Source organism: Rissa tridactyla, chromosome 5, assembly GCF_028500815.1.
Source record: "Rissa tridactyla isolate bRisTri1 chromosome 5, bRisTri1.patW.cur.20221130, whole genome shotgun sequence".
Classification (NCBI taxonomy): Eukaryota; Metazoa; Chordata; class Aves; order Charadriiformes; family Laridae; genus Rissa; species Rissa tridactyla.
The window spans coordinates 52,863,852-52,876,871 of NC_071470.1; the positions used below are offsets into that span (position 1 = coordinate 52,863,852).

The 13,020-nt window shown below is 41.4% G+C and overlaps 1 protein-coding gene across 8 annotated transcripts in view; it reads left to right on the forward strand.

Moving 5' to 3' along the window:
* The window catches only part of BMPR1B (bone morphogenetic protein receptor type 1B), a 260,659-nt gene that overhangs the window by 232,093 nt on the left and 15,546 nt on the right, over positions 1-13,020 (forward strand). For all 8 annotated transcript variants that reach the window (XM_054203330.1, XM_054203331.1, XM_054203332.1 and 5 more), the window contains 4 exons: positions 3,452-3,554; positions 4,538-4,640; positions 11,137-11,233; positions 12,042-12,180. In XM_054203330.1, the coding sequence (XP_054059305.1) occupies positions 3,452-3,554; positions 4,538-4,640; positions 11,137-11,233; positions 12,042-12,180 (442 nt within the window). The remainder of the gene's footprint in view (positions 1-3,451; positions 3,555-4,537; positions 4,641-11,136; positions 11,234-12,041; positions 12,181-13,020) is intronic.

The window sequence follows — 13,020 nt, forward strand, 5'->3', positions numbered from 1 at the left end:
GTGATTCTTTGTTTTTTGGATGGTGTCCAAAGAGAGTGCTTTGCCAAATTTGGCCTTAATCATCTTCCTTAAGAGAAGGATGTGACAAAATACGTGAATTAGATGCAAATTGGGAGTCAGCCAATTTTTGAATTAGATTATTTCAGCCAGTCTTTACAGAAGAATATGAACTTCCCAGTTTCTGTGTGTAGTATAGTCTAACATTGTTTTATCATTTTTAGAAACAGTGCAGAAACTTGTCATGTTGCTTTGGATGGAAATGAAAAGATGCTGTAGCTCTTTCTGATATCAAAACCAGGAGTATAAAGAGGAGGGATGAACAAAAATAATAATACTCGTATGGACTCAATTGCAAATAAAATTAAAGATAAGGAATCTTTTCATCAAGTTATTTAACCCATCTGTTTGTGGTAGACACTGAATGAGGGAAAGACGTTGCTTTTCCAAGTTATATATTGCCATCCCTGACTGCGTCACATACACAGAGAGCAGGACAGGAAATCTTCAGCAGCCAAGTTTTGGTAGCTGAAGTATCGCATCTTCTGTGAGAAGTGGCTGTTGGCCAGTGAGGACATCTGTGTGAGCAGCTGCAAAGCTGTTGGCCTCCGTTCCTTTCTTCTGACATTTAGTAAAGGTCTCAGTTAAGATCACCTCTTTCTTTCTGGTAATCTGTAATTGTAGCAGCACCTTCTATGTCAATGTCTGTCAGTGTTTCCGATATTAACTCCCTCTATTTTCCTGGCATTTGACTTGGCTGTAAAAATTCACTCTTGGCAAATACGTGACGTACCAAATCTGTGCTGATTAGTGATCACGTCCAAAATGTATTTAGTCTCTGTCCTGCACCATACTCCAATAAGATGGTGCTTTAATGGAGGAGGTTAGTGGATGTGTACCCGGATGTATTCTGTAACACTGGGTTGAGTTTCTTCTTTACACACCATTCACAGAATCAAATTACATAGAATTCAAATTACAGAGTTTAAGAAAATAGTAATTCTATACCGCAAATTTTTTGCTAGGAAGTGAAGGGTAGTTTTTTTGTATTGCTTTGCTTGCATCAGTGATGTACATATGTTTCTATTTGTGTAGTCACCAAAATAAACATAAAATTGGAGATGATGGAGACTTATCTGACTTGTTTCTGACTTGTTATAATAGTAAGAACAGTTTCATGTCTATCACAGGCAGGTATGAGGTAGGGTAATCAATAAAACAGCAGGGGTATGCCCTGCCCTTTACTTGCAGCATGTGGTCCATCTGACATCCTCTGAACCAGAAGAGGTTGGGGGTGGGAGGGGGGAAGCAGGTGAGGGATACTTCTTTCTTTTCAGAAGAGTTACTTCTACCTCTCGCCCAAACACCTGAGAAATTTTTAATAAGATAATGAGTTCTTACACTGCATCAAAACTTCCTGGTTTATTTTTTTCTTACAGGTAGAAAGAAGCGGTACCAAAGTTTATTCTGCTAGCATTGCTATTTTTAATTTTCTCGCACTTTTCCTTCGTTACTCTAATGTTGTCTGTAAAGAACGTGATTTATCCTTATTATTGGAGCTTTATAACTTTTCAGTTTTGCTCTATCCAATCTAATTTTGTTTGTCTTTTTAAATTTGGAATAAAATTTTTAGAGGGACTAAAGTGCTTGAGGAGCCTGAATTTAATTTTCAGAAATGAGCTAAGAATCAGAGTCCCATGGCAAGTCAGATAAAAAAGGAATAAAACTGCTGGCTTTCCTGCTTCTTTTTTCCCTTTTACAAACAATTTGACTTTTCCTTCCTCTGCTTTCCTTTGGTGAACTGAGTGTTTTGGTTTTTGCTGGGGACTCTTAGCTATGGAGTTCATTTTTGTGTTTCACTTGATTGCTATTTATTGTTTTGTTGCTCTGTCCCCTGGGTTAAACTTACTCATTACTTTGAATCAAAGGCACCATGCAAACAAATAAAATCTAATCTAATATAATATTCTACTCTAATGGATTCCTTACAGTCTCTCTTCTTGGCAATCCTATTGTTCCTATCTTTTAAGCTTAAGCAATGAAATCAAGGTGGTTGTTGCCCAGAAGGGTTGCTGTCTCCTTTGCCTTCCTCGTATGCACAATGTCAAAGAAGGGTAGAAGTCATCGCTCGCTTCTCTGAGAAAGTCATTTGTAATGTGCAACTGGTTACTTTTCAAATCCAGAAGTCAATAACCCGTGATAGATTATTATTTGAAGTAATAAGCTTACTGTGGCTAGACCCTGCACCACTAATATAAAAATATGCCACAGTGAATGTTTGACATGATCCTATCCAGCATCTCTCTGTCGTGTAGCTAATACTTACAAATTGTGTTTATCTCTTATACGTGTAACTGTGCCTCTCGTTTCCTACATCTTCATTGCTTTTGCTGTTGTTGCTTGGTTAGACTCTCCTTTCATTCAAATAAGGAGCAAATCATCTGAAATTTTGCTGTGTTTAAATTTTCTAATCCTTTTTTCTTTTTATTTCCTTGTTTTAACTAAGTTTGCTGCTTCTCTTCTGAAAAATACTCATTGCACATAACAACCAGTGTTATTTTCCTGGGGAAATAACAGAATATATTATTTTTATGTGACTTAAATGTCTTATATTAAGAGTTTTTTCTTTATTTTTGGATCCTCTTCCTGCAAATCAGTCAATTTGTGTTTCTTACATTATGTATCTCCCTCAGAGGGTTGAGAAATTATTGTACAGCAGTCTCGGTAAAATGCAGCCACTCTTTTTGTGCCCTTCTCCCCCTCTTTCCATAGTATTCAGGCATTTGACCTTCATCAAGGAAGGACATTTATCACCAGCACCATCTAGCCATCTGTTAGTATACTTGTCCTCCCTGGTGCACGTTCTTGTAAACGGAAGCATTATGGATCACTTTAGGCTTATAACCCAAGTAAACAGTTATGAAGGGTGTTGATGATAACTCAAGGACTCATACACGAGAGTGTTGCGGTTTGTAATATGGTTAAAACAGGGATCACAAATCACTCTTAATAATATTTTGCATTTAGTATCTCAAAAATGTTTCTTTCTTCAGATGTCCATCGTGATGCAAATATCCATGCCTTGTTCCCACGCACAAGGCAGACCTGCTCTTGCGTTGATGCTTGCATTTTTATAGGTCTCCAAAGGCTTAGCACACTAGTGACCATAGGCAGAGAACTGAGATGTTTCTTAGTGGGATTTATAGCCGTGAAATGTTGGAAAGGTAAGTGTGTCAACTCCAAGGCACAGCGTGCAAGTGCTGGTCCTCAGCACTGTCGACTGTTGGATTGCATTGCGAGAGGTTGCCTTGGGTACCTGAGTCTTTCAGCCTGCCTTGGTACGTAGACTTGTTAATGTCAGATTTGCCTTGCAAGGGACAAAGTTTAAGACTATATTCAGCAGCACATTTTTCACTTCAAAGCCTTTTCCTGATTCATTCTTTCCAATCCACAGCACTGATGGCTACTGCTTCACCATAATAGAAGAAGATGAGTCCGGCGGACATTTAGTCACCAAGGGATGTCTTGGATTAGAGGGCTCAGACTTCCAGTGTCGGGTAAGAAAGCATTTGCTGCCAGGGTGTTGCTTGGCTTTTTGATAGCTTTCAGCTGCAGTGCAGTCAACAGACATTACTATGTCCATGTTTTTCACTTCTGTTCATTTGGCAGATAGTTTCTCTGCATTGATTGCTGAGGGGAGTGCATTTATATCCCAGAATGGTGATATTATAGCTGCTCCTAACAGTAACTTTAGTAAGTTTTGGTTTTGGCACTGCTGTTACTAGTAACACTACCGCTCAGAGGAAGTTTGAATTTAAGGAAATGCAGTCTAATTCCTGAAGTCCCCATGGTAGCTAAAGTTAGGATGTTATCTGGTGGACCACAGCAACCTTTATATCTTACATACATTTGCGCTTTGGTTTGGGATTTCTGGTGCCAGAAATTCCCTTAAAGTACAGTGATCACCTGATGGAGAGCAGCTCTTACTGCAGGAATGGAAGGGAGACAGGCAATGGAGCAAGATGGCTCTAAAGTGGTTGCCTTTCCTAACATTAACCTTAAATGATGTTACATGAGTACAGGAACAGTCTAACCATCAAGGTCCATGGAAGGTATTTTACCCAGCTTCCCATGAGAGCAGAAGCAGCAGCTAAATTAGTCTACACAGGGGTTCCTGTGTTATTCCAGCTAAACTGTTTTGAACGCTTATGTTAACTTATTTTTGTAATATAAGTCTCACTGATGGACGTATGTGACTTCCACAGTTCTGTCTTGCACCATTAGAGTCAATCAGTCCCTTCTGCAGCACTAGGGCACCAATAGAAATACATTAGTAGTGAATTAATCTCTTAATTATCTAGATGAAATGTTGCTGGATACGCTCGGTGGCAGAAATCCTTACTCCACGCATCCTAGAAATTTGTAACAGACTGCAGTGCAGCCCAGCTAATAAGCACATCTTTCTCTCAAGTGCCAGAATGGTGGCGTATATTTACAACACAGATAATTACTTTGCTTTCTATCAAATTATGTGTTGCAGGACACTCCTATTCCACACCAAAGAAGATCTATCGAATGTTGCACAGGCCAAGATTACTGTAACAAACACCTTCATCCTACACTGCCACCACTGAAAAATCGAGGTAAGGGGAAGTAAATCCAGTCCCAAACTGATCTTTTTCTGCTCTTGCGCTTTGTGCCTTAGGAAGCAACAAAGGCAAAACCAGAGCACCTCCCTCAAACTGCAAGTGATTGGAGAGATAAACTGCATTAAACAGTATCGATGAATTACGATAGGTTATGTGGGGAGCGGTGCCTTGACCTGTGGTTGCTGATGCTTGCTGTTATTCCTATTGCAGACATGCAGTAAGCACCAGATGCATTAGAGTCGCGTGGTATTGTCCTAGCACAGACCTGCTGGCTATCAGTGATCATCCCAAAGACTTAGGTTAGTCGTGGCAGAGGATGCCTCTTGCTGGGTATGTTTTTAGGCTGATAATAAAATTGAATCCTCTTTCTAGTCCCTACAACATGCATTACTGTTGTTCATTACTCCACACACATCTGGGACCAGGTCTACAGTGGTCAATCAGTCAGTTCAAGTTGACTGAAGTCCATTAAGCTTTTCTTATTTAAAAGACCTGAGAAACCAGCACTAGGACAGTAACTTGTCACTAAAGCGGATTTTCTACTTGAAAAACGTAGCTGAAGATAGAATGTAGAGTAAGAACTCATGCACTGATTTTATTTTTTTAATTGCTACTTGAGAACAAATGGACGTGTATTAACTTAGTGGATTCTGGGGCAAGGTTTTAGCTTTTCTGTTTGCTTAAACATCACCTTCTGAAAGCTGATAAAACTATTTTGGCTGGACGTTGCAGAACATTTTATAGAAATGTATTCCTAAGTAAGTGTAAATTCATCCATGATAAACTCTTGCCATTGGCAGCAATGGCCAAGATTTGTGGTGGTCAGCGTGGCGTTTAGCCTGCAGGAGTCAGTTCAAGGTTGCAGGAGAATTTCTCATCATGGTGTTTGAGTTGAAAATCCAGATCAGTGTGCAGATGCATCCTTAATTATGCAAACAGCAGATACTTACACAAATGCGTGCTCAGAGAAAGCGTTCACTCATGTAAGCTGCTCCCTTCACGCCTATGAAATTCCGCACAGATGGGCTGCAGAATCAGGCCTACGGAGAGTAGTATGTAAATATTTCACTGTTTACTAGCAAGCCACTAAGTCAGCGAAACCTCGTAAAATCTGACTACCAGCATAAGAGTTACGTACTACTTTGTTGCTTTTTTCATTTTAAAAAGTTCTTTGGACTGAGAGAGAAGCTCCAAAAGGAAGTCAATATTTGTTCACACTTACTTAGTATATCAATAAATATCATTTCAGTTTGGAAAACACTGCTGTGATTTCTTCTTGATGGTGACTGAGTTTATTCTACATTAAAACTACTTAAAAATACTGAACCAATGCCTAACACTAGACATCTGCCTTATTAAGGTTTTAGTTATTTGGCAATAATATCTGCTGCTTATGCAGAAAGCAATAAAACAAGCTTCTGGGTAGTGGCAGACGTTGTTTGGATCGATGTTGGTTTTGCTCTGTGTGTATATAGGGTAAATAAAGCATCACTTGGGCACCATGGTGGCAGACCCATTAAATATCAGAGAGAATATTTGTTGAAAGAAAAATTTCATAGAGTTGGAACAGGATTCTAGCTGCTCTGTGTTGCAAAGTTGTCTATTTTAACATGACAAACAAAAGGTGATGTATTCACTCAACATATTCTGAAGACCTGTTTGAAATAAGCTCTCACACTATCGGTATCCTGATACTATATTGTGGAAATACATTTCAGGAGCTGCTTCATTAAACGTGGCTGGACAAGGCTGAAGTCAGCACCTTTATTAAAGGCTTAAGTAAATATGTCATTTTTGGTGCCAGTCCGGTTGTAATTTGTCGTTGCTGTATCCTAGTATGAAAGCTCAGAGAAAAGCCATAGTTTGAACTGTAGATCCTCACTGCAACCAGGTACAAATACTCTGTACAAATGCATGCTACTGCCAGTGCCCAGTACTATGGCTGTGGTCATAGCTCCTATTGGAAACATTTAGATCAGGCTGTGATTGACTGAGTAGTGTTAGAATTGTATATCAAATTTAACATAAGCTGTAAGTACAAAGAAAGAGAAGATGAACTTAAAAACAAGCTTCTAGGAACAACCTTCTGACCTCCAGTATTCCATGAAAAATATGTATGTTCCTCAGCATTTAAAAAACAAACAGAAATTTGGCTTCTGATGAACTTCTGTCTGAGGTCGTATCTCATGGGAAACAGAGTCTAGGGAGAGCGTCCAGCTGCAGGTCAGAGGTTGTTGAACTGCAAATTAACCTATGCACCAAGGTAACATCTACAAAGGCAACAGACTTGTATTCTCAAAGTGCTTTTCCAGACCTGGTATGTGCTGGAAAATGGGTTTTAGCCACCTCCACCCCCCACCCCCCAAAATGAAAGGAGGACCACAGTCACGAAAGTGGTAGCTAAAAGAATTAACACTAGGCGTAGCAAGACTTGTTAAGCAAGGTGGAAGAAACAATGGCTAAGCCTAAGTTTTGAGCTCATCTTAGTACAGAACTAGCAGGATAAAATAGCCCAGAGAAACCATGAAGTCCTCGTCCCATCTGTACATCTGTCTTATTAAAGAAATGAGAGTCATAATTGGGTCTGATACAACACCTCTGCTTTAAACAATAAAAGATATTCCTGGAAATCCCAGCGAAAGTGCAGGCTAAGACCAGTCGAAAGGAGAAATATGTCTTTACTGATTTAGAGCCTATATAAGCAGAAGTGGTGGTGCCACCGTGTCTGGCTCCCTGCCTGTAGAGCTAGTGATGAATGGGTAAGGGAATGATTGGAGGAATGATGGGGTTTGATGTGTGCACACAGTCTCCACGCCTCAGATTTCACTGCAGTTTTTACTCGGATAACCGTAACATTGTGAACTGGAGGGAACTGGGGAGGGAGGAGAACCTCCTCTCCCTTTGATATGCTGACTTCTCCCTTGAACCTGTTGGGTGGCATTTTCAAAGCACTCCTAAGCGCAGTCCCGCAGATGGCAGAATGAGGGGAACGAGTGGTGGAGCAGGGGGAAGTCACGGGAAAATAACCGAGAGGCAGCTTGGTATCACCAAAGACCCTCCTTTTGTTGCCATCTCTCCCTTTCGGTGCTGCTCACCACTGACACCAGCATGCTCCACTGTTTGCATACAATGTAAAACAGTTAATGTGCTGTTTGCCGGTCTTCGCTATTATCAGCCAGCCAAGGTATGAGAAGAAGCTTCCCAAACCTGCATGTGTTTGTTCTGTGCTCCCCGCGCTGCGTTCCTGGTAATCGCTCACTGCTGCCTCTGTGGAAGCTACTGCTTATTCTCATAACTCCGCTGCTTGGCACGTTGCAGTTGCCAAGTAACATAACACTAAAAAGCACAGTGCTGGACTTCTTAAATGACAGAGTATCTCCATCACGCAAACTGGCACCGACTGGTACCCACCACAGTTTCCACCACGGAGCCCACAAGCCAGTGATTAAGCGGACTCACAGCTAAGCTGCTCCATCCCTCCATCTGGCCAAAGAGGTGCCGAAAATGGTGCAGGGAAAGGGAGGTTTGTCCTGCTGCTCTGTGGGGAACAGCACACAGCAAGGGCTGTGGAGGAGAGAAGGGTTGGTCTCCAGCAGCACCAACAGAACAGTTCAGCAGAACAGACATTGCTGGTATCAGAATGGGATAATGCTTTTAATCTTGTGTTGTCCTCACGCCAGTGAATTTATTAAGTCCTCAAGTGAGCAAGCAAATGAAATTCTGCCAAAATCCTTTGAAAATGCAGGAAGTATTTGAAAGGTGAGACAATAGCTCACTTACCGTCAATATTGCCTCTAATCATACGTAGCCAAATACATATAAAGACATATGGAAGTTATTCTCCTCTCCTGAGAAAGCCAGTTGCACGCCCATGCTGTGTGTAGTGAGCCACTACTAAAGCTATGTGAGCTGACTATCAGCACGGGGGCCATCACCTGCTGCAGGAGCATAAGCATTGCTGTTGCTGCAGCTCTCGGAGTGCACTGGCTGCTCCTAGCATGGAGATCAGGACACGGTCCTTTATTTCTTGCATGCTCTCACAGAATCACAGAATGGTAGGGGTTGGAAGGGACCTCTGGAGGTCATGTAGTCCAACGCCCCTGCCAGAGCAGGGTCACCTAGAGCAGGTTGCACAGGAACGCGTCCAGGCGGGTTTTGAAAGTCTCCAGAGACAGAGACTCCACCACCTCTTTGGGCAGCCTGTTCCAGTGCTCTGCCACCCTCAAAGTAAAGAAGTTCCTCCTCACGTTGAGGTGGAACTTCCTATGCTCAAGTTTGTGCCCATTACCTCTAACTCTCCTTGCACTTACTTCACATAATTGCATTCAGGTACCAAAACATTTTTCAGTGTTGGAGTATGAAGTTTGTTTCAGAGCTATACAGCACTTCCAAAATGCTTTCTGGCCTCTGGGAAAATCAAACTGCATTTATTTACTTTTCTGAATGGGAGAAGCCCATTAGAAACATTGAACACAGGGTTTGGATCATTTAAGACCTAAAAAAGATTGGACCTTGACTCGAGATTTAAGCATCTTTGTTGTCCTCTCCCAAATGCACATGCTTGGACACACACAGGCAGCATGGACAGTACGGGTGCTTTTCAGGTTCCTGTAGCACAGCACTTCACATCTGTGTAAATGCACAGACATCCGTGGCTTTAGTGTCTAGCATACACAAGTATGAGCAAGATCTGACTTGCTCACTCTGCGTCTGACAGCAGCATTCATCACTGCTGAGCACAAAGACCCAGCTTCCAAGGTGGCTTATTCTGTGGGAAAGTGGGAAAACCCTTGCTGTGGACAGACACCCGCGTTTCTCCCAAGTATAAAATCCCACTGTCTGGCCTGTGTGCTCTGTTTATCTTCTCGGCTGATGGGCTGCGACATCTTAAACTGTTACAAACCACACGTTTTAGAGGGAAATGGCTGGCCGAGCCAGGCTGCTTACAAAGCGTGAACGAGAGCCCTTAGCCCTGCCGAGCCGCCGTCGCCTTTGCGAGAGGGGTCTGGATTCCCCAGTGGGCTCTCGATTTCAGCTCACAGCCTGCTTGGAGTGTCAGGCCAGGTAGAAATCTGCTGCGGCAGGGAGAATGATGGGCTCCGGTGTTTTCCTGATAGACATCTGTGTCAGTGTCCCCTTTCAAAGGCATCGGCCGTGTCTTGAATGTTTACATTGTTAATGCTCCCGGAGCAGGTAATGGCAGGTTAAAACATGACCAGTGTGATCAAAAGGTGCGTTGGTAGGTAATCTCTGTTTGTAGTGGAAAGGGGAAGGAAAAGAAATAGTTTGGGGGCAAAAACAGAAGGAGAAACTGGATCTTTAAAATAATAGACCCTGACAGTAAACCGAGAGTCCCTTAGGAATCTCCTTGTCTCATTACCCTTGTAAATCTGAAAGGTGATAGTGCCGTTCCAGGATGAGTCGATAAGGATAGATTTCTTGCATTTTACGATGTGTTGGGCATTAGCATGAAAGATGCAAGACAGCGTGGCTGGAAGAGCTTCAGAAAACATAGTCCTCATTTGTATTATACCAGATAGCAACTTTGGGAGGGTGATGTGTGTATCTACAAGCTGAAATACCATAAGTTTGAGAGTTTGGGGGGCAGGGGAGGTTAAAGAAAAATAGTGCTAGGTTTCGTTGTTTTTCAGCAGAGGAACAGGCATGAAGGTCAGTCAGACTTGCTTGCCTGAGTTTAGAATGCAAATTTAGAGATATAGTGGTATACTTTAAAGGAGAATATGACTCTCCCATGCAAAAATTGACTGAAATGTTTTAATAGTTTTCACATAACGACAATTTCTACAAGTTATTTCACACATTAATTTTCAAAGTGCTTTACAGAATAGCTGCTGGAAAGATAGTTTTGCCCACCAGCATAGGAAGGACTTGCTGGTACACAGGGCTGCTATAGTGCTAATGGAGGAGGAAATTCCTGCTCGGGTGTTTAAAACAGGATCCGAGAGACAAGATTATTCTGCAGTGATGGAAATACACTTTCAAGGCCTCTCGCGGCCTGCCTTCTTGGGGATTGGATGGTCCACTGTGTCTTCCCTCCTAGGATAAATGCAATTATTCATTTTTTAAATATTAACTGCTCGATAGGGTGCTACTTAGTAAGAGTGATTTGAGATGAGAGGTGGTAATTTTTGCGTGTTCTGGCTGATCATGATCTGTCTGGTTAAGACACAGAACTACGGATCTTAATTGATTTTTCATTCAGGGGATTGCAAATCAAGATGATGTTTTGCCTGAGTGAGGACTGAAAAACCACATAGGCTTTTGGAGGTGCCGGTTCTGCCCTGGTCAGTGAGGGTCAAAGAGGAAGTGCACAAAATGCCTGGGGAATCCAGGGGTATATTGCACAGGACTTCAGTAGAACAGAAATGATCTTGGGTTCTCTGCACTTTTTAAGATGTGTGTGTCTTTTGATACTGACTTTGTACCACCTCCCTTTCCAAATTTTCCACCTTCCTTGTTTGTACCCCAGACTTTGCAGAAGGAAACATTCACCATAAGGCCCTGCTGATCTCCGTGACTGTTTGCAGTATACTTCTGGTGCTTATCATCGTATTCTGCTACTTCAGGTAAATAAGGAATACTTTACCAGCTTGTTAATATTCCTCACAACATTTATCTTTTTATAGACACAGGAATTCAAAAAAATTGAAATGGGTCTTAGGAAGAGAAATGGGAAACTGTAATTTTATGATGAGGAAAAATGTGTATTTTATTCATGCTAGTCACAGGTATACCTGTGTGATGTATTTTATATAGCATCTTTTGCCCAACATCCTAAAAAGCCATTCAGGTAGAAGCACAGATTATTCTTTAATAATAAGAGCCTATGAAAGCCACAGGACAAATTTCGTATAGGGTAAATAAACCTAAGGCTTCTAAATGTGTTTATGTGGTGAAGAACTATTCATAAAAAAGAGAGGGATACAGGAATGTAAGTAACTATGTCTAGAATGTTATCATAATCTACATACATTATGTTTAAATAATTTGTCACATTTTTTAAATAGTCCCAGATTCCAGGACCTTACCTCCTCTGGCTCCTAAAAGATCCACTGCAGTCAGTAAAATAAAACTGGGTATTTACTTGGTCTGTGTTTAAAACCTATTTAAGTTTCTGAAAGAAAAACATTTGGTTGCTTTGCAAACTTACACCAGATTGCACGGCCTTTGAGTTTTATACTTAGAGTTTTGATGCCGAAAACAGCTGCTAAAAATAAAATAGAAAATTTTGGGCAGTGAGTCCAGCATATTCCTCAGGGAAGCAGAGGAAGCTGCGAGTCTATAATGAAGTAAATGTGAAGGACGATGTGCATTATTCATTGCACATGTGTTCATTGTCTTCAAAGTTAATTTTACTTTCATGTAAAATGGCAGATACAAACGCCAAGAGACGAGGCCTCGCTACAGCATCGGGCTGGAGCAGGATGAGACCTACATTCCACCTGGAGAGTCCCTGAAGGATTTGATCGAGCAGTCCCAGAGCTCAGGGAGCGGCTCCGGGCTCCCTCTCCTGGTAAGGAAGCAATATTATTTTAATGAGAGTTTAAAAGGCAAAAATGAGTAGAGGGAGAAGGCAAAATGAGGCACAAGAAATTATATGCCCTCAGTTGTTGGTTTAGGGTTTTTTTTCTCTCCCAGAGATGACAAGGATTTAAACTGGACAACATCTGCTTTAGAAGCAGGAGACTTTTTCATGTGCTAAGCTAAAAAAGCTTAAGGGTTTTTAACCTCAGCTCATTTCTTATTTTATCTGCCATAGGGTAAGTACAGGCTAATAGAGCTTGCAGAAATGCATCAGGATTTACCCCAGTGTACAGGACAGCATCTGTCCCATTGATCTTTTTATCTTGCTTTTTATGTGCAACACACAATTGCATTTCAAACACCGACACATTGTCTTTGTGTAGAGGGAACTGTAATTCATCAAACCTGGAACCTTTTTATGTGTAGATTTCACTTTGCATTCAGGAGTCAAGAGCAAATTATTTTTCCTTGTAGCGTGGTAATCTCAAAGGTTAAAGGCACAGGGATGAAGTTTGTGATTATTTCTGAAGTGACTCCAGGATGACTGAGCCCCCTGAGCTCACCTGCTGAAAAGGCAGTTTTACCTTCTGTGGCAAAACAGTTCTGTTCACCAGGGGTTTTTGTTTCTGAGGTTCATTGTTGCTTTTTAGCACTGGAAAAAAATAAACCAGGTTCCAAGTACTACGCACTAGCTATCTGTTTTTTGCCCACACATCTTTTTTCTACACCCTAAAGAAGAAATAAAATGGGAAGTGTTATAATTCCTTAATATGAAGCAACAGGCTGAATGGTTGGCGAAAATCTGACTAAACTCAATTTGTTCTGGCAG